The following is a 23591-nucleotide window of genomic DNA, read 5'->3' as shown; positions in this document are numbered from 1 at the left end:
AGAACTTCTGGAGGTGACAGCTCCCAGAGTTGTAGCTGAAGTCTGAGGTGTACAGAGTGAAGAGGAAGGGGGAGAGCACTGTCCCCTGTGGTTCTCCTGTGCTGCAGACCATCGTGTCAGACACACAGTCCTGGAGCCTCACATACTGTGGTCTGTTGGTGAGGTAGTCTGCAGTCCATGCAGCCAGGTGACAGTCCACGCCCGCTCTCTCCAGCTTCCCCCTGAGCAGAGAAGGTTGGATTGTGTTGAATGCACTGGAGAAATCAAAGAACATGACTCTCACAGTGCAGCCAGGGTTCTCCAGGTGGGACAGGGATCTCTGAAGCAGGTCCAAATGTCCGGTTGGTAAGCAAACTGCAGGGGGTCCATGTTTGTGCTCACCAGTGGGCGCAGGTTTTTGAGGATGATTCTGTCCATGGTCCAGTTGAGAGATGAGGGCCACAGGTCTTTGGGACTCGAACCACGCAGGAAGTTTTCCACAGATACGGGACCCTCTCCAGACTCAGGCTCAGGTTGAAGATGTGCAGAAACACCTCACAGAGCTGGTCAGCACAGTCCTTCAGGAGTCTGGAGCTGATGTCGTCTGGACCTGTAGACCTTATCCTTGATTGGACGAACAGGAGGGTTAAATGAGTTAAAGGAGGCCCATCAAGGTTAACAAACACCACTGCAGTAAGGCTCCTGGCTCAGAGCTGGGTCCTGGTCTTACTGTCAGTGTTATTGCATACAGCCCCTCTCTCTCTCTCTCTCTCTCTCTCTCTCTCTCTCTCTCTCTCTCTCTCTCTCTCTCTCTCTCTCTCTCTCTCTCTCTCTCTCTCTCTCTCTGCAGAGGGCGGGAGAATACTGCTGCTTCACACGTGAAGTCTCTTCAAGGTTTGACCTGTAAAATGTCCGTGCCTTGTGATTTCTGGTTGGCTTTTACAGTTAGACTACATTTGACCCTTTTGAGGATATTGGACAGTTTGAAAGTCTCTCTGGATTTGGTTTGATCTGATCTGGGAACTCATCCTTCTTTTGTTTTATGGCACATTTGCTCTACTTAGGAAATGTTGCTTCACTACCCAAATGACCCTGCTTCACAATGTGCTTCATAAATATGAAAATAATAAGATGATAATCATAATTCAGCTGTTTAATGAATCATTTTTAATGTGACCTTGTTTTTGTTTGCTAGCAGGGTAATAATCAGGAGAATGTAATCTGTGGTTATTAACAGATCTCTGCATGAACACAGGATCTGTAGAAGAAGAGATGTGGAGTCTGAGGGGTCCACATCTGTTTACCACTGTGTGTGTGTTTTTATCCACTAGAGGTCACTGTGCCTTTAGAAGCACTGAGGTAAGAGCACCATCATGATGTTCTTCCTCTTAATGGGACTAACCATGGGGTGGTGGTCTCTCTCTCTATTTCAAGAGAAACATCAGCAGTAAACACAGAAATCTGCCTCTGATCATAAAATCATGATGACAGATTTGATGTGTTCTGTCAGACAACAATCTGACTCTGTATATGTTTAAGTGGTGGAAGCAGACTTTCATTGTCTTAAATAATTATAACAATTGTAAAACTTGATTTTAGTGTCAGAGGCAGTACCATGACTCAGCAGTGTGTCTGTTGTTTTAATAACACTCATGACACAGGATGGCTGTTGTGTCCCAGTGTGTGAGAATCAGAATTTATACACACACACTTCAAGTGACCTCCTGTGCTTTTTAAATGATTCACAGTAGAACAGTATAATAATAACTAAATCCACTGTTGAAGGGGAAGAGGATGAAAAGAATATCAAATAAAAGTCTACATTTTGTCATAAAGTGGACTGGTCCCGGGCTGAAGATGAGTCCCACTCCGGCCCGGTTCTCTTCTGTAATGTTGGATCAATGTGTCATCAACATTTCCTTTGTCAATACTTCAGTTCTATCTAATCTCACTTCTGTAATAGTCCCACAGCTCTCTTTACCAACAGAAGAGAAGATGATCTCATGAATCCAAACTAGAGAGCAGGAAAAATTGCTGGATGGACTTTTCTGGCTTCAGCTAAACCAGACCTCCATTTCATCTGTTAGATCCTTTGATTCACCTTGATTTATTTAAAGGGGATCTGTGGCTTTTTAACCTCTTCACCAACAGTCAGTGAAGCTCTTTGCTACATCTCCTCCACATGTTGTTGTGTGTCTGTGTCTCTTCTAAGAAACCAAACTCATCCTTTACCTTTTGGAAGAAACCGTGACCAAAGAGGAACGTTTGACTCCAAACCACGCTTTGAAAATGACTCGTGTTCAGAATATAAAGAGACATGTAGAAGAATAAATCCATGCTGCCTCTCTCTAGATTAACAAACTCTAGATTATCTCTGAGGTTTCATTTCATCATTGCACATCAGAGTACTGTTTTTCATTTCATGAAGTGAAGTTACATTTTGTTATAAACCTGTGTTTTTAAAGCCGGACCATGGGATGTGATCCATACAGACAACAGATCAACTTCATTTAGTAACATCTGTAAATAAGTCCAAGCTCTTATGGACATGCAGAGGATAGAGGAACAGGAACAGAGAGGTAGAGGAGTGGATGAGTGTGAACAGCAGCAGCAGCTATGTTTCTGCTCTGGTTGGTTCCATGGACTCATAAAAAGTGTTGGTGGTGAATCAACGCTCTCTTTCTGGCAGCAGACGAGCTGTGTGGGTTTCCTCTCTGCAGCCTCCTCACCGTCAGCTCAGGGTTTTCACATTAATAACACAATGACAGTTACACACTTTGAATGTGGTGAAACTAGAACTCAGGAAGTTTAGTTTGTGAACTCAGAGCTGAGACAGTGAAGAAAGGAGACACACTTCTTCAGTCTGATACTTCTTTACTTCTCATCTTCATTAAAGAATCACAACAGAACAAAGTCCCACTCCAGCTGGAAGCTAGTTTATAGGATGTTTGGGTGGGATGTTAGTGTCGTAATAATACAAATAGAAAGCAGCAGAAGAACATTTTTAATCACCTTAAAAACAGAAAACATCCTGATCATTAGAAAAGTCATATTTACATGAACACCACTGTGTCTCTTTTTGTATATGTAATAACAAAACTCTGTTTCCCATCAGGCCGTTCTCCTTCCCTTCATGTCACAGCCAACATCCTCTTATACTCTGTGTCTCTAAATGTTTCTTTGTGTGTGTTATTGTGATGCTGCCTGTGGAAGCTCTTTGTGCTCATGCTCTTTTATTATTATTATTATTACTCATAAGTTAGCCCTCTGTGAATCTACAGGATCAACATGTGAGCCCTGTTTCAGGTATTTGACCTGCTGACGCAGAAAGATGAGAGTCTGTCTGAAACTGAAGTCTGGGCCAGAGACATAACAACAGAGAGCCTCTGCACTGGAGACCGGGGTTCAACTCCTGTGTGCTGTTAGACCTCCACATAACAAAGCCTAAACTATGGAGGGATTTCTCTTGAATCTAACAGACTGAGAGACATGAAGCAGGCTATAATGAGTCTGTATGAGCTGATAGGGCTTCAACAAGGTGTCAGTAACCTGGGATAAGAACGTGTCAGAGTCACAAACAAAACAACACAAACATCTCCTTTACATAAAAAGGAATAAAGCAACAAAGAGTGGTGACAACATATCAGACTGAAGACATACTTACTTTGATTGGTATTAACTCCTAAACCTCAAATGATTCAAAGCCTTGTTTCTATAAATCATTAGATAGTATCTGGAGATAACATGTGTCATGAAATGTCTCCAAAAACATTGATTACATTGAATTATAGAGAAATGATACGTTTCTGTCCTCAGAGTGTTTTTAAAGTCACCATTACTTTGACAGCATCATTATTATGACTGCTCCACCTTCATCCTTAGACAAACACCATTCAATGTGCTGCACATGTTCCCACTGATGAGACTAACAGCACATGAAGCACTCAACACAAACATGAGAGACTGACAGCTCCTCTGGTTGTTCATTCTGCTGATCAGAGTCATCTGTTCATCTTCAGCAGAGGTCAGTGTACCACAGATCACCTTGTTAACCCCACTGACGCTCTGTATTCAGTCAGAGCTTCAGTCCGGATCACTATAGAAGTCTGGACTGCACACACAGGTCGTTCATGTTCATTTCCCTCTGACTTCCAAACAGAACTCATCTCAGGTTTCATGAAATGACCTGTGAGTGATGTTCAGATGTCTGTGTTGAACTGCTGTGATCACACAGCCTGTGTGGACTGAAGCTGAGTCACCTGAAAGCTCCATTAGAAATAAAGCAGGTGTTGAAAAGTACAGGGCGAGCTTTTAGTCAGGGTTTGTTTGGATGGAAAACACTGAGCAGCTTATTTTGAAACCATGAATAAAGATCAAACATCAAAGTACTCTATGCAGACTTTTATTTAAGAGTGACAGTGAAATGTACATTTGAACAACATCAACACAAAGATCATTTCTTTGAATCTGTGCTTTGATTTCATTTGAGCAGGCTTCAGATCAGAGTTTCAGTGTGAGCTGTGTGACTTCAGAAAAAGACAAACACAGATGTTGAATTACTTTGTGCTGCAGTTTGTGATCCTGTGTTTAAATGTTTGACAAAATATCAGTCTACAAAAACTCACTTCAAACCAATAACTATAAAAATAACTGTGATAGAACATAAAGATAAACAATATATTGATTCAACATTCAGCCTTCAGCCTCCGTTTGTTCTTTTTGTTTTGTCCTGTAAACGACAGCGTCATCAGCGTAAAGATTCAAACTCACACTGAAAGAACTGTGAGAGGGCTTTACAATAAACCTGGGGACAAATCTACACTTACTGACATTTAGACCTTTCTTTTTCTTCTGTCCATGCTGAGCTACTTGGTCCTACTTCATGTGAAAGCTTACATTTATATCCTCCTCTACATTTGTTCTCGGCCGTGTGTGAAAGGAGAGCGTGAGCTTCTTTCAAGACTCTGATTTTTACTCCACTGAGAGTTTGACAAACCAGCCGTACTCTGTATGATGTGATAAAAAAGAACCCAAGATCAGAGAAACACATAAATCCTACATTATCTACAGACACTCAATGATTTTAGATTATAATACAAAACAAATGACTTCAAATACAGCAGAGAGAGAGCTGAGATCAAACTATACTCAACATATGTGCTCATCTTCACTGCAGCTGCTTCTATGATCAACTCTGATCATCACAGAGCTGTATGAGATGAATTCATGACATGATGGAGAGAAACAGTGGGTGGAATATGGTCATCAGCATGTGTGCAGTTTGTGGACGGTCACTTGTCTCTGAGGACGGTCTGCAGAAAGAGTCCACAGCAGAACACCAGACTCTTCACTGTCAGCAGCGTGTACTGCAGCAAGAGCAGCCTTACCTCGTACTGAGTAATCGTAGGACCTTCAGGAAGAGAGAAGAAGTAAAAACAGTGTGAGTCTTCTGCTCCTCGGCCCTCTTTTAAAGAATCATCAGATGAAGCTGGATCAGTGTGGACCACGGTCACTAAGCCTTCATTACCTGTGTGGATCTGAGCCTCCTCTGTGCCCCCCTCGTGCTGCACGTTGCAGAGGTATTCATACAAGCTGGTCCCTTGCTGATGGATCTGTAAGACGGAGGCCGTACATCCAGACTCTGTGAGCTTCAGCTGCTGTGTGTCAGCAGAGGGCAGCTCCTCCGGAGGATCACGCCCCTTTTGTCTTCTCCAGGAGATCTTCACCAGAGGAGGAACCATGGCTGAGGCCACACACAGCAGGGAGCTCTTCTCCTCCTGGTGGACTCTGGATGCAGCCGGGTACACGCTCACCACGGGCTTCACCACCTGCTCATCTGAAGAGAAACAAGTAACACACACATATTCACAAAGTCAGCAGCTCCCAGCTCTGCACCTCGTTGGTCTCTGGTCTCTAAACCAGTCAACAACAGAGACCAGATCCTACAGACTTGAATTCTCTCCAATAAACACATCACTGATCTAATCTCACATTAGTGTTTATTATAAATGTACATGAGCAGTATTCTCCTCTGCATCATCACCTGCTCATTCAGGGCACTTTGTTACGTTAAGTTTACTACATGGGCATCGAGAGTGAACTTTCAGCAATGGGGCGTTGTACATGTAATTCAGCACAAAGCCCTCCAGACAACAATAAATCCACTTTGAGATGAATCCCCCCCACGGCCCCTGAACACACCAAGGCTTCCAGAAAGTACCAGCAGCACCTGTTTAAGGTCCTCACCACTGCTCATTGTCTGTTGGTGTCTTATTCTCACTCGCTCCTGTAAGGCTGCCAAAACCCAAACCGTGGCATGGTTTGTGGTCTCTTCAGGTCTGTTTGGTCCATGTGTCTTTGCTCCTTTTGTATTTTAACATCCATCACAAGCTTCTTCTTCTTCTCCTCTTCTTTTCTCTGCTGGTGACTGGTCCACTAACCACCAATCTAAAGTCTTTGCTCTCCAAATGAATCCATAGTTTTGTTAAAGATATCCTCAAGATGATCTTCATAAAAATATAAAGTATAGTTTTATTTTCTATTTAAAGGGACAGTGCATATTAATGAACATTTCAGCGGAGCATCCATGGTAAATATGCCCGAGTTAGCCATGAGGCTAATTTTCATCTGTAGTCCCCGGCAGGTCAAAGCAGAGTTCAGAACAAAAGATGAAAATAACAACAGATAAAAACAAACATCATGACAGCATGACAATGAAAACACAAAACATCACAAGAGAGTTAGCTCCAAGCTTTGAAAAACACCACCATGACGAAATATTCAAAGAGTTCATTTGAAAAAACAGATAACTCACTTTTTCATTTTTAAAAAATGTTTCAAAACGTTTTTTTTTCTGTTATAAGCTTTAGGTATTATAAATGAAACAATGTATTAAAGTCTTTATTTATTAATATTATTATTTATCACATGTTTTCTGTGATTTGGTAACAGTGCATATTAAAACAAATGACATATTTAGAGTTTCAGGGCCGCTGTATTAGACAGTCTCTTACTCTCTCAGGGAAAATTAGATATTTCATATCAATATATTTTATATGTACTGATGTAAGATTTTGGCTCTCTATATTATTTATATGTGTGAAACATTTTTCACCCAAAGACATACAGAATGTGCCAACATATAAAATACAGTTGTTGTTCTGTTAATGCTACTGAATTATTACATTATTATTATTATTATTATTATTATTATTATTATTATTATTATTATTAATATTAATATTATTATTATTATTATTATTATTATTATTATCAACTAAAATCTAAAAGTCAAACATTTTTCATCTGTTTACTGAAACATATTTATGTTTATTTTAATGTATCATTATTATTTGTAAATGATCTCAGTTATAAAAGAATGACAGTTCTTCACAAACTGGATGTCTGTAGTGAGATTTAATCCTCTTTAAGAAGTAATGAAACTCTGTGATGTCTCAGGAGCTTCGTAGCTTTAACTTCTTCTCTACTAATAATACATTTTTTAATATTTAATGTCTCAGCATTGAAAACTAATGAAAAACACACTTGTTCAATAAAAAAACTAAAATAAATGAATGTTTGTTCTTACCTGAAACATACAGTCTAGTTCCAGAGCCAAAGAGGTAGTAGTTGTTGTATCCATACCCCCACAGTGAAAAGAGCCAATACAAAAACCTGTCTGCAGGAGAACAACCCAAACCATGAACCAGGATCAAACTTCAGCTCCAACACATCCTTCTCTGATGTTCATATCTAAACATAGCACAACAAGAATGGAAATGTGTGTTTGTTAGATTATTCCTTTGTTGTAACAATGCTTCTTGGTAATAAATCTTACTCTGTTGGAAAGCCTGTTTATGTCCCTTTTAAATGGAGCCACATTTATATGGAACAGGCATTTGTGGGGTGAGCAGAAGAGCTGAGTTTGTGGGCTGCACCCATGAAATATGTGACAAACCTTCTCTATCAATGCCAAACATCTTATTCTGCCATCGACTCTTGTTTGGTGTTGTTTGGTGGATTAGATGATTGAAGTCTGAAGAAACAAGACTTTTTGGAAATGTAATAATTCTTCATCCAGCACTTGTCTCAAATCAGCCAACCTTGTTGTGTAGGTAACTCTGGCATAAACAGCAAGCCCAAGCTAATCCCACAAGTTTTCAAGGGGGTTGAGATCAGGACTGCTGGCAGGCCACTCCATCCTCTCCACTCCCAAATTCTGAAGGTAGTCTCTGAGAAACCCTGCTCTGTGGAGGACATTGTTGTCATCTTGGATGGAGGATGAGTTCGGTCCCAGATTGTGGAGATATGAGATTGCCACTGGTTGCAGAATCTAATCTCGATATCTCTCTGTATTGAGATTTCCTCCAATGATGACAAGCCTTGTTTTTCCAGTGAGGGAGACACTTCCCCACACCATCACACTGCCTTCACCAAAAGATGTTACTCTATCGGTGCAGCAGTCAGCATACTGTTCTCCAAATCTTCTCCACACTTTGAGCGTACGATCCACCTGCTGTAGACAGAATCTGGACTCATCGCTGAGCACTCATGAGCTGGCAGCCCTATGAGACTGGAGACCGGCTGTTTTGAATTGTCTGGGCAGAGAGCCGTCTGTCATATCGACCTGCAAACCTCGACTGCAAGTCTGTAGAAGACAGCCTACAGGTCCTAAGTGCTCTTCAGGTGTTGTCTTCCTAGGGCACCCACTTAGGGGCCAGACTCTGACATCCCCTGTAATATGGAGCTTGGTCTTCCCTTTGAAAATGGTACCAGGGCTCACTCCAAATAATGCCCCAACTTGATTTTATGGAAATCTTTTCTCCTTATAATAATAATAATAATAATAATAATAATAATAATAATAATAATACATTTTATTTAGAAGCGCCTTTCAAAGCACTCAAGGTCACTTTACAGACAGATTAAAACACAATAAATAAAAACAACGTGATGAAATAAATAAAAACAAGCAGAGTTAGATCAAGTCAAAATGAAACAGTACAATCAGACAAGGAATGCATTTTGAAACAGGTGAGTTTTAAGTTTGGATTTGAACAGGGGTAGTGAGTCGGAGTTACGGATGTCAGGTGGGAGTGAGTTCCAGAGTTGGGGAGCAGAGCGACTGAAAGCTCTGCTCCCCATGGTGCTGAGACGGGCAGGGGGCACAGAGAGGTGGAGGGAGGAGGAAGACCTGAGGGAGCGAGAGGGGGTGACAATGTGGAGGAGATCAGACAGATACGGGGGGAGAGGTTGTGAATGGCCTTGAATGTGTAAAGGAGGATTTTGAAATTAATTCTGAGTTTGACCGGCAGCCAGTGAAGCTGCTGGAGGACGGGGGTGATGTGGTGAAAGGAGGGGGTTCTGGTGATGATGTGGGCTGCAGATTTTTGGACCAGTTGAAGCTTATGGAGGGATTTGTGAGGGACACCAAAGAGGAGTGAATTACAATAATCGATACGGGAAGTGACAAGACTGTGGACCAGGATAGCAGTGGTGTGAGGGGTGAGAGAGGGGCGGAGACGGTTGATGTTGCGGAGATGGAAGTATGCAGAGCAGGTTATGTTATTGATGTGAGAGTGGAAAGAAAGTGAGCTGTCGAGGATGACACCCAGACTCTTTACCTGAGGGGAGGGGGACACTGTTGATCTGTCTATGGTGAGGGAGAAACTGTCGGCTTTGGATAGGGTGGATTTAGTACCTATGAGGAGGAGTTCTGTTTTATTGCTGTTAAGTTGAAGGAAGTTGGAGGTGAACCAGGACTTGATCTCAGAGAGTCAGAGGGTGAGGGAGGAGGGTGGGAGAGTGGAGTCGGGCTTACTGGAAAGGTAGAGCTGGGTGTCATCCCCGAAGCAGTAAAAGTGAATGCCAAATTTGCGGAAGAAATTGCTGAGTGGGAGAAGGTAGGTGATGAAGAGGAGGGGCCCCAGGACAGAGCTCTGGGGCACACCTGAAGTGACAGGGGAGGGTTGTGAAGTGAAGGATTTGAGTTGGATGAACTGAGTGCGGCCTGTGAGGTAGTGAAACCAGTGCAGGGGGGTGATAGTGATGCCTGTGGAGGAGAGTCTTTTGAGGAGGATGGGGTGAGAAATGGTGTCGAAGGCTGCACTCAGATCGAGGAGGATGAGGATGGAGATTAAACCAGAGTCGGCTGCCATGAGGAGGTCGTTGGTGATCTTGAGGAGGGCTGTTTCTGTGCTGTGGTGGGGACGGAAACCGGACTGGAATTGTTCGTAGAGGTTGTTACTGGTGAGATGGGAGTGGAGTTGGGAGGCAACGTCTTTTTCTAGAATTTTGGAAATGAAAGGAAGGTGAGAGATGGGGCGGAGGTTGTTGGAGTAATACGGTCTGAACCAGGCTTCTTCAGGGTGGAACTGACAGCTGCAGATTTGAAGGGGGCGGGAACAATTCCAGTGGACAGTGAGGAGTGGATAATGGCTGATATGAGGGGGAGCAGAGGGGGGAGGCAGGATTTGACCAGGACTGTGGGGAGGGGATTGAGTTGGCATGAGGAGGGCTTGGACTTGGTGATGAGGTCAGAGATTACTGAAGGATGAGGGAGTTCAAAGGTGGAAAGTGATTGACAGGGGGGAAGAAATTCAAAGGAGGGGAGGGGGGTGGAAGAGGAGGCCAGGTGCTGGTGGATTTTGTTGACCTTTTGATTAAAAAACAGAAGGAGAGAGTTACATGTGTCTGAGGAGTATAGGTGGGGTGGCAGGGAGTCGGGAGGTTGAATTATGCTGTTAAGTACTGAGAAGAGAGTCCTGGTGTTGCCTGCATTGGAGCAGATGAGTCTGTAGTAATATTGAGATTTGGCATGAGAGTCCTTATAGAGAGAAAGCTGGGCTGTGTAGATGTCTTTGTGGATGGTGAGACCAGATTTCCTGTAAAATCTTTCAAGCTGTCGTTTTTTTTGATTTCATGGAGCGGAGATCAGGGGTAAACCAGGGGGCAGAGCGGGTGAAGAAAACGGAACGGGATTTGACAGGGGCAAGTGAGTTGAGAATGTTAGTTAGGCCATTGTTGTAGTGGGTGACAAGATCATCAGGGGTGGAGGAAGGGTCAAGAGTCAGGGTAGTGATGCAGGAGGAGAGGGAGTCCATGTTAATGTCCTTAATATTACGGAAGGAAATGACACGGGGTGGTTTGGAGATGGAGAGCCGGAGGGTGACGTTGAATGAGAGGAGGAAGTGGTCCGTAATAGGAAGTTCAGCAGTACAGTTGGAGGGGGTGAGACCAGAGCGCAGATTAAGTCCAGGGTATGACCTTTAGTGTGTGTGGGGAAGTCTGAAAACTGTTGGAAGCCAAAGCTGTCAAGTGATGAGGTGAAGTCAGTGGTGAGGGGAAGAGCAGTGTTGTCCATGTGTATGTTAAAATCTCCCAACAGAATCACATTAGGTGAGAGAGTGGAGAGGTGGGTGAGGACGGCAGAGAATTCATTTAAAAAGTCCTTGTGTGGCTTAGGGGGACGGTAGATGGTGGCAATGATTGTGGGAATGGGTCCGGGTATTTGACAGATAAGGCATTCAAAGGAGGAGGGGGAGGGCACAGAGACTGGAAGGACCTTCCACTTCTCACGGTGGAGTATTGCGATACCACCACCGCGACCCGAGCCACAAGGTTTGCTGATGTAAACAAACCCCGGAAGAGTGGAGCTATTCAGCTGGGAAAAATCACCAGGAGCTTGCCAAGTTTCAGTTAAACACAGAAAATCAAACTTGCGGTCGGTCAGGAAATCCTGGACGAGATGTCCTTTGCCCGTGAGGGAGCGGATGTTCAGGAGACCGAAGGTGACGCCGGTGTTGTCGCAGCTGAGGGGAGTGTTAGCCGACCGAGCTAGGCTGGCTAACACTCCATGGTTCACAGACCGGCAGGTGTTCCTGGTTGGACGGCGGGTGGAGGATCAAAATGACGTAATCCCCTTGGAGCCGCCGAAGTGGAAACCCCGACGAGATGTACCTCCGGTGAGGCAGGAGGGCGATGTCCGGGTGGAGGCGCAGAGCTACCAGTGGAGGTCCGGTCCGCTGGGTGCCGCTGGAGAAGTCCTTCCATGGTTAGATGGAGGAGCGACAGGACAGCCCAGACCAGCATGAGCCATACATAGACCCTGCTAACCCACATCGTGAAGCACGGTGGAGAGGCGATGACACGAAGCCGGGCAGTGAGTCAAGCAGGTAGGCTAAGTAATCCAGGTGTCAGCAGGACACGGAGCTATGGCAGCACAAGTGAGGATCAACAGACAAAAGGGAAGGGTTGAATCACCTGTACAATTTCAAAACACGGTCATGAAGTTGCTGGAGAACCGTAGAAATGTGTTAAAAGTTGCGGGAGAGTAGCGGCAGCAAGAAGCGCCAGCGTCCACTAATTACATCTTACCACTCGGACACATTATCTCAAGTCATCACATCAATCACCATTTCTATGCAGATGACACTAAACTATAAATATCTGTCTCACCCCATGACATAAACGCTCTTCACTCCCTCACTGCCTTTCTGACATCAATGTATGGATGAGTAAGAACTTTTTAAAATTAAACAAAGACAAAACTGAAATTATTTTAATAGGACCCAAAGCAGCCTGAGAACAACTCCAGACTACTCTGAGAGATTTTAACAGTCAAATTAAATCAAAGGTCACAAACCTGGGAGTGGTTTTAGATTCAGATTTTAATTTTAATGCTCATTTTAACAAGGTCGTAAGTACTTCATTTTATCATCTTAGAAACATTGCAAAAGTCCAACCTTTTTTATCTCAGAAAGATGCCCAAATTTTAATTCATGCTATTATCATAAGCCGCATCGATTACTGTTACTCCCTTTTTACTGGTATGCCCAAAAAGTCTCTCAGAAAGCTGCAGCTTGTTCAGAACACTGCTGCCAGAGTTTTAACAAGGAGAAAGAAAACCAATCACATCACCCCTCTTTTAAAAACTCTGCACTGGCTCCCTGTTTCTTTTAGAATTGATTTTAAAGTCCTTTTAATTGTTTTTAAAGCTCTTAACAGCCTTGCTCCTCCCTACATCACTGATCTCCTGTCATTTTATGTTCCAGCTCGATCACTGAGGTCCTTGAATGCTTTCCTTTTAAATGTTCCTCGTGTGTCTCACACAGAGAGAGAGAGCTTTCTGTTTTTATGCCCCTAGGCTGTGGAACTCTCTGCCTCTGGACACCAGAACGGTGAGCTCTCTGAGTGTTTTTAAAAGTAAACTTAAGACTTTCCTTTTTAATCTAGCTTTTAATTTGGAGTAATTTATTTTAGCCCTGGACTGCGTTATTATTATTATTATTATTATTATTATTTAAATTCTTATCCTAATCATTATTATTTTAATCATTGCTTTAATATTTATTTATCTTATTTAATTATTTATTGATCTATTTATTTCTTGTGTTCATCTGATCTTTTTAACTACCTTATTTTTATCTTTTCTTTCCACTCTTCCTCTCTTTTATTAATTTTATTATATTGATTTTATTTTATTTTTAAGTATTTCATTTATAATCCTGCCTTTTATTATTTTACCATTGCTGTTGTTTTCTGTCTCTCTGTTATTCTGTGAAGCACTTTGTGCTACATGTTTTTATATATGAAAGGTGCTTTATAAATAAAGTTGAGTTGAGTTGAGATTTAGTGAATGTTAAAAGTTCAGTGGCAGCACCGTCTGTGGCTTCATTCATGTGCAGATTAGAATCACCAGATAAACTAAGAGCTGGTCCAAGCCTGGTCTAGACCTGATCTGTTTGTAAAGAGTCTTCAGATAACATTTTTTACTCACTGAATAAATCCTGTTACAAGTTAAAAAAAACAGAGCTGAGCTGAGGTTCACTGCTGTTCCCCTGACACAGACATGATCTGTCATCTGTTCATCTGCTGGTTTTTGTTCAGCCTGCTCAGATCATTTCTCACTGTGGGGATTTCCAGCAGGTGCAGTAGTAGGTGGCTGAGTGAGAGAGTTTGACTTTCTGGATCTGTAACTCACAGCCGTTCTGTTTGTTCACAGCTGAGAAATCTTCTTTCTGAGGATGATCATAAGTTTGTTTCTTTATAGCACCATTACGCTTATCAATCCTCAGAACCACTCTGAATGTTTCTGTGTCTTTCTTCTGGTACCAGTACACATAATCAGAACCACACTGGTCAGTGCCTCCACAGCTGAGTGAGACTCGTTCTCCAGCTCTCCTGGTCAGTGATAAGCTGTCCTGTTGGAGCTCTGCTGCCATGACGACCAGTGCTGTAGAGAGTCAGATGGAGTCAGTGTGACGGTGCTGCTCAGAACATGTTCATACATTTTGTAGACAGTGATCACGTCTCTACCACCAAGATGTTAGGTTCAATGTTCTAACTTCATTTCAAGGAGACAGGGCTCATTTGTTAAAGCTGGAGTTTGCTGGCTCCTGATTGGCTGGAAACACTCACCTGACCACACACAGCACAGAGCTGCAGCTGGGAGGAGAAGCATTCTGTGCAGCGTTGTTTCCTCTGGTGAACCTGAGGAGGAGTGAGGCCAAACCAGGTCGAGCTGAGAGACCAGGACCAGGTGCTTTCTCACAGGTCCTCAGAGCTCCCATCAGCCCCTGCTGCACACAGATAAGGCCCCTCTGATGATTGACAGCTGGGCTGGAGGTGTGTGGTTTCCTGCAGAGTCTGAGGTTTGAAGGAGGAGTCCCAGACAGAGCACAGTTACCATGGAGACAGAGGACAGTTTCCTGTGTGCTGTTGTGAAACACTAATAATAGACCTGTTGACTTCAGCTGTTACAACCATCACCATCAGTCATATGTGTGTTATCATGTCTGTATCAGTGACTGGACACATATTTGTTCCACTCTTACTGTCTGTAGTGTTTGTTGTTGTTGTTGTTGTTGTTGTTGTTGTTGTTGTTGTTGTTGTTGTTGCTCTGTCAGTCTGTCTCTGTCTCTCTGTCTGTCCTCTGTCCCTCTTTCTCAGTCCAGTCTCAGCAGGTCTCTGGTTAACATGAGTCTGGTTCTGCTCGAGGTCTCTGCCTGTTGAAGAGGTTTTTCCTGGTGGTACCAAATGTTAAAGGGACAGTGTTTTTAGAGCTCTCTCTGTCTTCTGACCACTCAAAGCACTATCACATTACATGTCACATTCAGCCACAAGTTAGAGGCTGCTGTGCAGAGCGCCCCTCAGTTTGAACTGATCCACACACACACTCAGACCGGCACAGACACGACAGCTGGTTTGGGGTTCAGTGTCTAACCCAAAGACACTTCAACACTTTCAGTCAAATATCACATTACACGTTAAACGCCACGCTGACATGAATCTTAGATCTACATATTCAAATCAAAAACACAAACTTCAGTGATTGTTGTTTTAGTAAAAACAGCAGCAAACAAAGTTTAGTCAACATGTTTGTTCAAATGTTTTTTAGGGTTAAAAACAAACAAAGAAGAAAGAGGACTCAAAGATTTGAACAGAATATTTGATTGAAGGGAGAGGCTGTTCTTTGTATCTGAAGTGTTCAAAGTGACTCTGTATTTAATATTTAGAAGTCTTTATATTTATTTTCATGAAAGAGAAGATGACTTCACAGAACAGGGGATGTATTTATGTTCTGTTGTTTTCTTTGTTGAATTATTATGATTTCATTTTGAATGTTTTTGACTGCAGAATAAAATATGTGGCTCACAATGATTCAGAAATAAACACACACAGGGTGGAAACACAGGCGGTCTGCTGTCTGCTTTTATCTCCTGTAGAACTGATGATTGTACCGCTCTTCTTTCTGGTCTTCTTAAAAAGAACATCTCTCAGCTTCAGCTGCTAGAACGCTGACAAAGACCAGAACGAGAGCCCACATTACACCCGTTTTAAAGTCTCTGCATGGCTCCTGTATCTTTTAGACTTAAGATTATTTCATGGGTTTTTAAATCTCTTAATGGTCTCACTCCTTCTTATTTATCAGATTTATCATATGAGCCTGTGAGAGGCCTCAGGTCTTCAGGTAGTGGACTTTTAATGGTACCAAAAGTTAGAACAAAGACTCACGGTGAGGCAGCTTCTCATCATCACGGCCCACGTCTGAGGAACACCCTGAAGATCTGAGGGCTGCACAGAGCATCAACATTTATAAAATCAAACTCAAGACCGACCTTTTTAGTCTCACTTTAACTGAGTCTTATTCTTATAACAGTTTTATTACACCTTACTTTATTCATTTATTATCTAGTTCAAATTTTAGTCACTTTTTAAAGTGTAGCATCTTCTAGTCTCTTTTACTGGTTTAATATTTTAGTGTTTTATTATTTTAATAATTTATTCTATTTTGGTGAGTTTAATTTCCTGTGTTGAGTTTTAACATCTTATTTTACGTTGAGTGTTTCCTCAGTTCATCATTTTATTTTTCATTTATTTAATTATTATTATTATTATTATTATTATTATTATTATTATTATTATTATTATTATTATAGACATTGTGAATCTCCGGGTCAGTCTTGGTTGTTTTTGTCTCTTGTTTGTGTAAAGATATTTTTTCTCTCCAAACTGCAACATGAACAAGATGAAATCTGAATGATCCCACTGATTCCTTTATGTAGGTTTGGACCTGTAATTGACCTCAAAGGAACAGAAAACCCTGAACTCTGTTCTTACTTTTGATTTTGTTATTGTTATTATTTATTAGTGTTTATATCTTGTTGTATTCCTTCTTTCTGTTCATGTTCTGATATTCTTTCTGTATTGTGTTTAAGAGCAGCTGGAATGACTGAATCTCCCCCGGGATGAAGAAACTCTTTGTGGTTCTGAACAGAAAACCCTCTGTGTGTTTTTCAAACATCACTTTTTGTCATCTTTATTTCTTTTGGACTAGAAGAGGGCTGAGGATCAGATCAGATTATTCTATCTATTAAATATCTTTCTTCTCTCCAAATATTCTCTCCTTCCTGAATATTTGGCTCTGATCTGATTACATTTGTTATTTTATTTAATTCATTCAATGATTCTGTTTTAAATGTTTGTATAAATTCAATACCAGGAAATGAAAGCTGTTATACTCTGCTTCTAAAGTTCACTTTGTGATTTAAACTTCAGTTTGATTTATTTCAAGTCAACTTTATTTTTAGAGCACATTTCAAACCATGTCAATTTAAAAAGATGTCACATTTCAACAAAACAAACGTCACATTTATCTGACTCTGAGATTCAGTCAAATGTTTGAAAGTGACTGAACTAAAGGTAAACACAGCTTTCACCTTCAGTCTGAGTTCTTTCACCTGTATGTGTTGAGTTGTTCCTTTATATCAGTGGATGTTAGAGAAACCTGCAGACTGGATCTCTGTTCTCAGCTGTTTGCAGGACACACATGTCCTGATTCTGCAAAGACTAAACTCACCTCCATGTATTTGTTAACACCTGCTGATATTAAAGCACATTTTTAATCACATGTTCAATTCTCTTGAAGTAGTTTACTGCAGTTATCAGCTCGTATTACAGTGAATAGAAATGCACTCCATCCTGTTCAGATTGAAACCTGCACACTGCTGCCCCCTGGTGTCTGCTCCACACACTGCTCCAAACTCTTCAGTTCACTACAACTGCTTCTACTTCCACTGTTCATGCTTCCTCATGTCCCCGTGTTTTTATCCACTAGAGGTCACTGTGGCTTTAAAGGCACTGAGGTAAGAGCACCATCATGATGTTCTTCCTCTTAATGGGACTAACCATGGGGTGGTGGTCTCTCTCTCTATTTCAAGAGAAACATCAGCAGCAAACACAGAAATCTGCCTCTGATCATAAAATCATGATGACAGATTTGATGTGTTCTGTCAGACCACAATGTGACAATGTATATGTCTAAGTGGTGGAAGCAGACTTTCATTGACTTAAATAATTATAACAATTGTAAAACTTGATTTTAGTGTCAGAGGCAGTACCATGACTCAGCAGTGTGTCTGTTGTTTCAGTAACACTCATGACACAGGATGGCTGTTGTGTCCCAGTGTGTGAGAATCAGAATTTATACACACACACTTCAAGTGACCTCCTGTGCTTTTAAATGATTCACAGTAGAACAGTATAATAATAACTAAACCCACTGTTGAAGGGGAAGAGGATGAAAAGAATATCAAATAAAAGTCTACATTTTGTCATAAAGTGGACTGGTCCCGGGCTGAAGATGAGTCCCACTCCGGCCCGGTTCTGTTCTGTAATGTTGGATCAACGTGCAGTTCTATCTAATCTCACTTCTGTAATAGTCCCACAGCTCTCTTTACCAACAGAAGAGAAGATGATCTCATGAATCCAAACTAGAGAGCAGGAAAAACTGCTGGATGGACTTTTCTGGCTTCAGCTAAACCAGACCTCCATTTCATCTGTTAGATCATTTGATTCACCTTGATTTATTTAAAGGGGATCTGTGGCTTTTTAACCTCTTCACCAACAGTCAGTGAAGCTCTTTGCTACATCTCCTCCACATGTTGTTGTGTGTCTGTGTCTCTTCTAAGAAACCAAACTCATCCTTTACCTTTAGGAAGAAACCGTGACCAAAGAGGAACGTTTGACTCCAAACCACGCTTTGAAAATGACTCGTGTTCAGAATATAAAGAGACATCTAGAAGAATAAATCCATGCTGCCTCTCTCTAGATTAACAAACTCTAGATTATCTCTGAGGTTTCATGTCATCATTGCACGTCAGAGTACTGTTTTTCATTTCATGAAGTGAAGTTACATTTTGTTATAAACCTGTGTTTTTAAAGCTGGACCATGGGATGTGATCCATACAGACAACAGATCAACTTCATTTAGTAACATCTGTAAATAAGTCCAAGCTCTTATGGACATGCAGAGGATAGAGGAACAGGAACAGAGAGGTAGAGGAGTGGATGAGTGTGAACAGCAGCAGCAGCTATGTTTCTGCTCTGGTTGGTTCCATGGACTCATAAAAAGTGTTGGTGGTGAATCAACGCTCTCTTTCTGGCAGCAGACGAGCTGTGTGGGTTTCCTCTCTGCAGCCTCCTCACCGTCAGCTCAGGGTTTTCACATTAATAACACAATGACAGTTACACACTTTGAATGTGGTGAAACTAGAACTCAGGAAGTTTAGTTTGTGAACTCAGAGCTGAGACAGTGAAGAAAGGAGACACACTTCTTCAGTCTGATACTTCTTTACTTCTCATCTTCATTAAAGAATCACAACAGAACAAAGTCCCACTCCAGCAGGAAGCTAGTTTATAGGATGTTTGGGTGGGATGTTAGTGTCGTAATAATACAAATAGAAAGCAGCAGAAGAACATTTTTAATCACCTTAAAAACAGAAAACATCCTGATCATTAGAAAAGTCATATTTACATGAACACCACTGTGTCTCTTTTTGCATATGTAATAACAAAACTCTGTTTCCCATCAGGCCGTTCTCCTTCCCTTCGTGTCACAGCCAACATCCTCTTATACTCTGTGTCTCTAAATGTTTCTTTGTGTGTGTTATTGTGATGCTGCCTGTGGAAGCTCTTTGTGCTCATGCTCTTTTATTATTATTATTATTACTCATAAGTTAGCCCTCGGTGAATCTACAGGATCAACATGTGAGCCCTGTTTCAGGTATTTGACCTGCTGACGCAGAAAGATGAGAGTCTGTCTGAAACTGAAGTCTGGGCCAGAGACATAACAACAGAGAGCCTCTGCACTGGAGACCGGGGTTCAACTCCTGTGTGCTGTTAGACCTCCACATAACAAAGCCTGAACTATGGAGGGATTCTCTTGAATCTAACAGACTGAGAGACATGAAGCAGGCTATAATGAGTCTGTATGAGCTGATAGGGCTTCAACAAGGTGTCAGTAACCTGGGATAAGAACGTGTCAGAGTCACAAACAAAACAACACAAACTTCTCCTTTACATAAAAAGGAATAAAGCAACAAAGAGTGATGACAACATATCAGACTGAAGACATACTTACTTTGATTGGTATTAACTCCTAAACCTCAAATGATTCAAAGCCTTGTTTCTATAAATCATTAGATAGTATCTGGAGATAACATGTGTCATGAAATGTCTCCAAAAACATTGATTACATTGAATTATAGAGAAATGATACGTTTCTGTCCTCAGAGTGTTTTTAATGTCACCATTACTTTGACAGCATCATTATTATGACTGCTCCACCTTCATCCTTAGACAAACACCATTCAATGTGCTGCACATGTTCCCACTGATGAGACTAACAGCACATGAAGCACTCAACACAAACATGAGAGACTGACAGCTCCTCTGGTTGTTCATTCTGCTGATCAGAGTCATCTGTTCATCTTCAGCAGAGGTCAGTGTACCACAGATCACCTTGTTAACCCCACTGACGCTCTGTATTCAGTCAGAGCTTCAGTCCGGATCACTATAGAAGTCTGGACTGCACACACAGGTCGTTCATGTTCATTTCCTTCTGACTTCCAAACAGAACTCATCTCAGGTTTCATGAAATGACCTGTGAGTGATGTTCAGATGTCTGTGTTGAACTGCTGTGATCACACAGCCTGTGTGGACTGAAGCTGAGTCACCTGAAAGCTCCATTAGAAATAAAGCAGGTGTTGAAAAGTACAGGGCAAGCTTTTAGTCAGGGTTTGTTTGGATGGAAAACACTGAGCAGCTTATTTTGAAACCATGAATAAAGATCAAACATCAAAGTACTCTATGCAGACTTTTATTTAAGAGTGACAGTGAAATGTACATTTGAACAACATCAACACAAAGATCATTTCTTTGAATCTGTGCTTTGATTTCATTTGAGCAGGCTTCAGATCAGAGTTTCAGTGTGAGCTGTGTGACTTCAGAAAAAGACAAACACAGATGTTGAATTACTTTGTGCTGCAGTTTGTGATCCTGTATTTAAATGTTTGACAAAATATCAGTCTACAAAACCTCACTTCAAACCAATGACTATAAAAATAACTGTGATAGAACATAAAGATAAACAATATATTGATTCAACATTCAGCCTTCAGCCTCCGTTTGTTCTTTTTGTTTTGTCCTGTAAACGACAGCGTCATCAGCGTAAAGATTCAAACTCACACTGAAAGAACTGTGAGAGGGCTTTACAATAAACCTGGGGACAAATCTACACTTACTGACATTTAGACCTTTCTTTTTCTTCTGTCCATGCTGAGCTACTTGGTCCTACTTCATGTGAAAGCTTATATTTATATCCTCCTCTACATTTGTTCTCGGCCGTGTGTGAAAGGAGAGCGTGAGCTTCTTTCAAGACTCTGATTTTTACTCCACTGAGAGTTTGACAAACCAGCCGTACTCTGCATGATGTGATAAAAAAGAACCCAAGATCAGAGAAACACATAAATCCTACATTATCTACAGACACTCAATGATTTTAGATTATAATACAAAACAAATGACTTCAAATACACAGCAGAGAGAGAGAGCTGAGATCAAACTATACTCAACATATGTGCTCATCTTCACTGCAGCTGCTTCTATGATCATATTTCAACTCTGATCATCACAGAGCTGTATGAGATGAATTCATGACATGATGGAGAGAAACGCTGAGTGGAATATGGTCATCAGCATGTGTGCAGTTTGTGGACGGTCACTTGTCTCTGAGGACGGTCAGCAGAAAGAGTCCACAGCAGAACACCAGACTCTTCACTGTCAGCAGCGTGTACTGCAGCAAGAGCAGCTTCACCCCGTACTGAGACGGGACAGAAGGTGACGGAGGCAGTGATGGAGGAGCTGATGGAGGAGATGATGGAGGCAGTGATGGTGTAGGTTCTGGTGTAGGTTCTGGTGTAGGTTCTGGTGTAGGTTCTGGTGTAGGTTCTGGTGTAGGTTCTGGTGTAGGTTCTGGTGTTGTAATCGTAGGACCTTCAGGAAGAGAGAAGAAGTAAAAACAGTGTCAGTCTTCTGCTCCTCGGCCCTCTTTTTAAAGAATCATCAGATGAAGCTGGATCAGTGTGGACCACGGTCACCAAGCCTTCATTACCTGTGTGGATCTGAGCCTCCTCTGTGCCCCCCTCGTGCTGCACGTTGCAGAGGTATTCATACAAGCTGATCCCTTGCTGATGGATCTGTAAGATGGAGGCCGTACATCCAGACTCTGTGAGCTTCAGCTGCTGTCTGTCAGCAGAGGGCAGTTGCTCCGGAGCACCACGCTCCTTTTGTCTTCTCCAGGAGATCTTCACCAGAGGAGGAACCATGGCTGAGGCCACACACAGCAGGGAGCTCTTCTCCTCCTGGTGGGCTCTGGGTGCAGCCGGGTACACGCTCACCACAGGCTTCACCACCTGCTCATCTGAAGAGAAACAAGTAACACACACACACATATTCACACAGTCAGCAGCTCCCAGCTCTGCACCTCGTTGGTCTCTGGTCTCTAAACCAGTCAGCAACAGAGACCAGATCCTACAGACTTGAATTCTCTCCAATAAACACATCACTGATCTAATCTCACATTAGTGTTTATTATAAATGTACATGAGCAGTATTCTCCTCTGCATCATCACCTGCTCATTCAGGGCACTTTGTTATGTTAAGTTTACTACATGGGCATCGAGAGTGAACTTTCAGCAATGGGGCGTTGTACATGTATTTCACCACAAAGCCCTCCAGACAACAATAAATCCACTTTGAGATGAATCCCCCCCACGGCCCCCTGAACACACCAAGGCTTCCAGAAAGTACCAGCAGCACCTGTTTAAGGTCCTCACTACTGCTCACTGTCTGTTGGTGTCTTATTCTCACTCAGTTGCTCCTGTAAGTCTGCCAAAACCCAAACCGTGGCGTGGTTTGTGGTCTCTTCAGGTCTGTTTGGTCCATGTGTCTTTGCTCCTTTTGGATTTTAACATCCATCACAAGCTTCTTCTTCTTCTCCTCTTCTTTTCTCTGCTGGTGACTGGTCCACTAACCACCAATCTAAAGTCTTTGCTCTCCAAATGAATCCATAGTTTTGTTAAAGATATCCTCAAGATGATCTTCATAAAAATATAAAGTATAGTTTTATTATCTATTTAAAGGGACAGCGCATATTAATGAACATTTCATTGTAGCATCCATTGTAAATATGCCCGAGTTAGCCATGAGGCTAATTTTCATCTGTAGTCCCCGGCAGGTCAAAGCAGAGTTCAGAACAAAAGATGAAAATAACAACAGATAAAAACAAACATCATGACAGCATGACAATGAAAACACAAAACATCACAAGAGAGTTAGCTCCAAGCTTTGAAAAACACCACCGTGACGAAATATTCAGAGTTCATTTGAAAAAACAGATAACATACTTTTTTTTTAATTTAAAAAATGTTTAAAAAAAAACATTTTTTCCATTATTAGCTTTAGGTATTATCAATCAACTGAGGTTTGGTGGCTTTACCCAAGTCAACATTACATTACTAAAAAGAGGTATCTAAAAAAATAACTTCATTAAAAATGTATAAAAACTGAGTTATCTGTTAGTATTATTATTATTATTATTATTATTATTGTTATTATTATTATTATTATTATTATTATTATTATTAGTAGTAGTAGTAGTATTAGTATTATTACTGATACAAAAATTATAAGTAAATAATTCAGAAGATTTTTTAATTCAAAGGTTTTGAATAAAACGTCAGTAAAATAAAATTATTCAAAGTTACTGATTA

General features: G+C 41.6%; 1 protein-coding gene and 1 pseudogene across 1 annotated transcript; both read right to left on the bottom strand.

The window, feature by feature from the left end:
* Positions 1 to 5110: 5110 nt before the first annotated feature.
* LOC117826159 lies at positions 5111 to 17425 on the bottom strand (annotated as a pseudogene).
* Positions 17426 to 20622: 3197 nt separating this feature from the next.
* Positions 20623 to 22942, bottom strand: LOC117826158 (protein TsetseEP-like). The gene is made up of 3 exons (XM_034702036.1): positions 22656 to 22942; positions 21932 to 22240; positions 20623 to 21813 (listed from the first exon to the last, which is right to left on the bottom strand). The coding sequence occupies exons 2-3, from the start codon at positions 22143 to 22145 to the stop codon at positions 21539 to 21541; spliced, it is 489 nt and encodes a 162-aa protein (XP_034557927.1). The 5' UTR covers positions 22146 to 22240; positions 22656 to 22942; the 3' UTR covers positions 20623 to 21538.
* Positions 22943 to 23591: the final 649 nt, after the last annotated feature.

Source organism: Notolabrus celidotus, chromosome 15 (assembly GCF_009762535.1).
Source record: "Notolabrus celidotus isolate fNotCel1 chromosome 15, fNotCel1.pri, whole genome shotgun sequence".
Lineage (NCBI taxonomy): Eukaryota > Metazoa > Chordata > Actinopteri > Labriformes > Labridae > Notolabrus > Notolabrus celidotus.
Note: the sequence above shows the minus strand (reverse complement) of the source record. Positions and strands in the feature narration are given on the sequence as shown.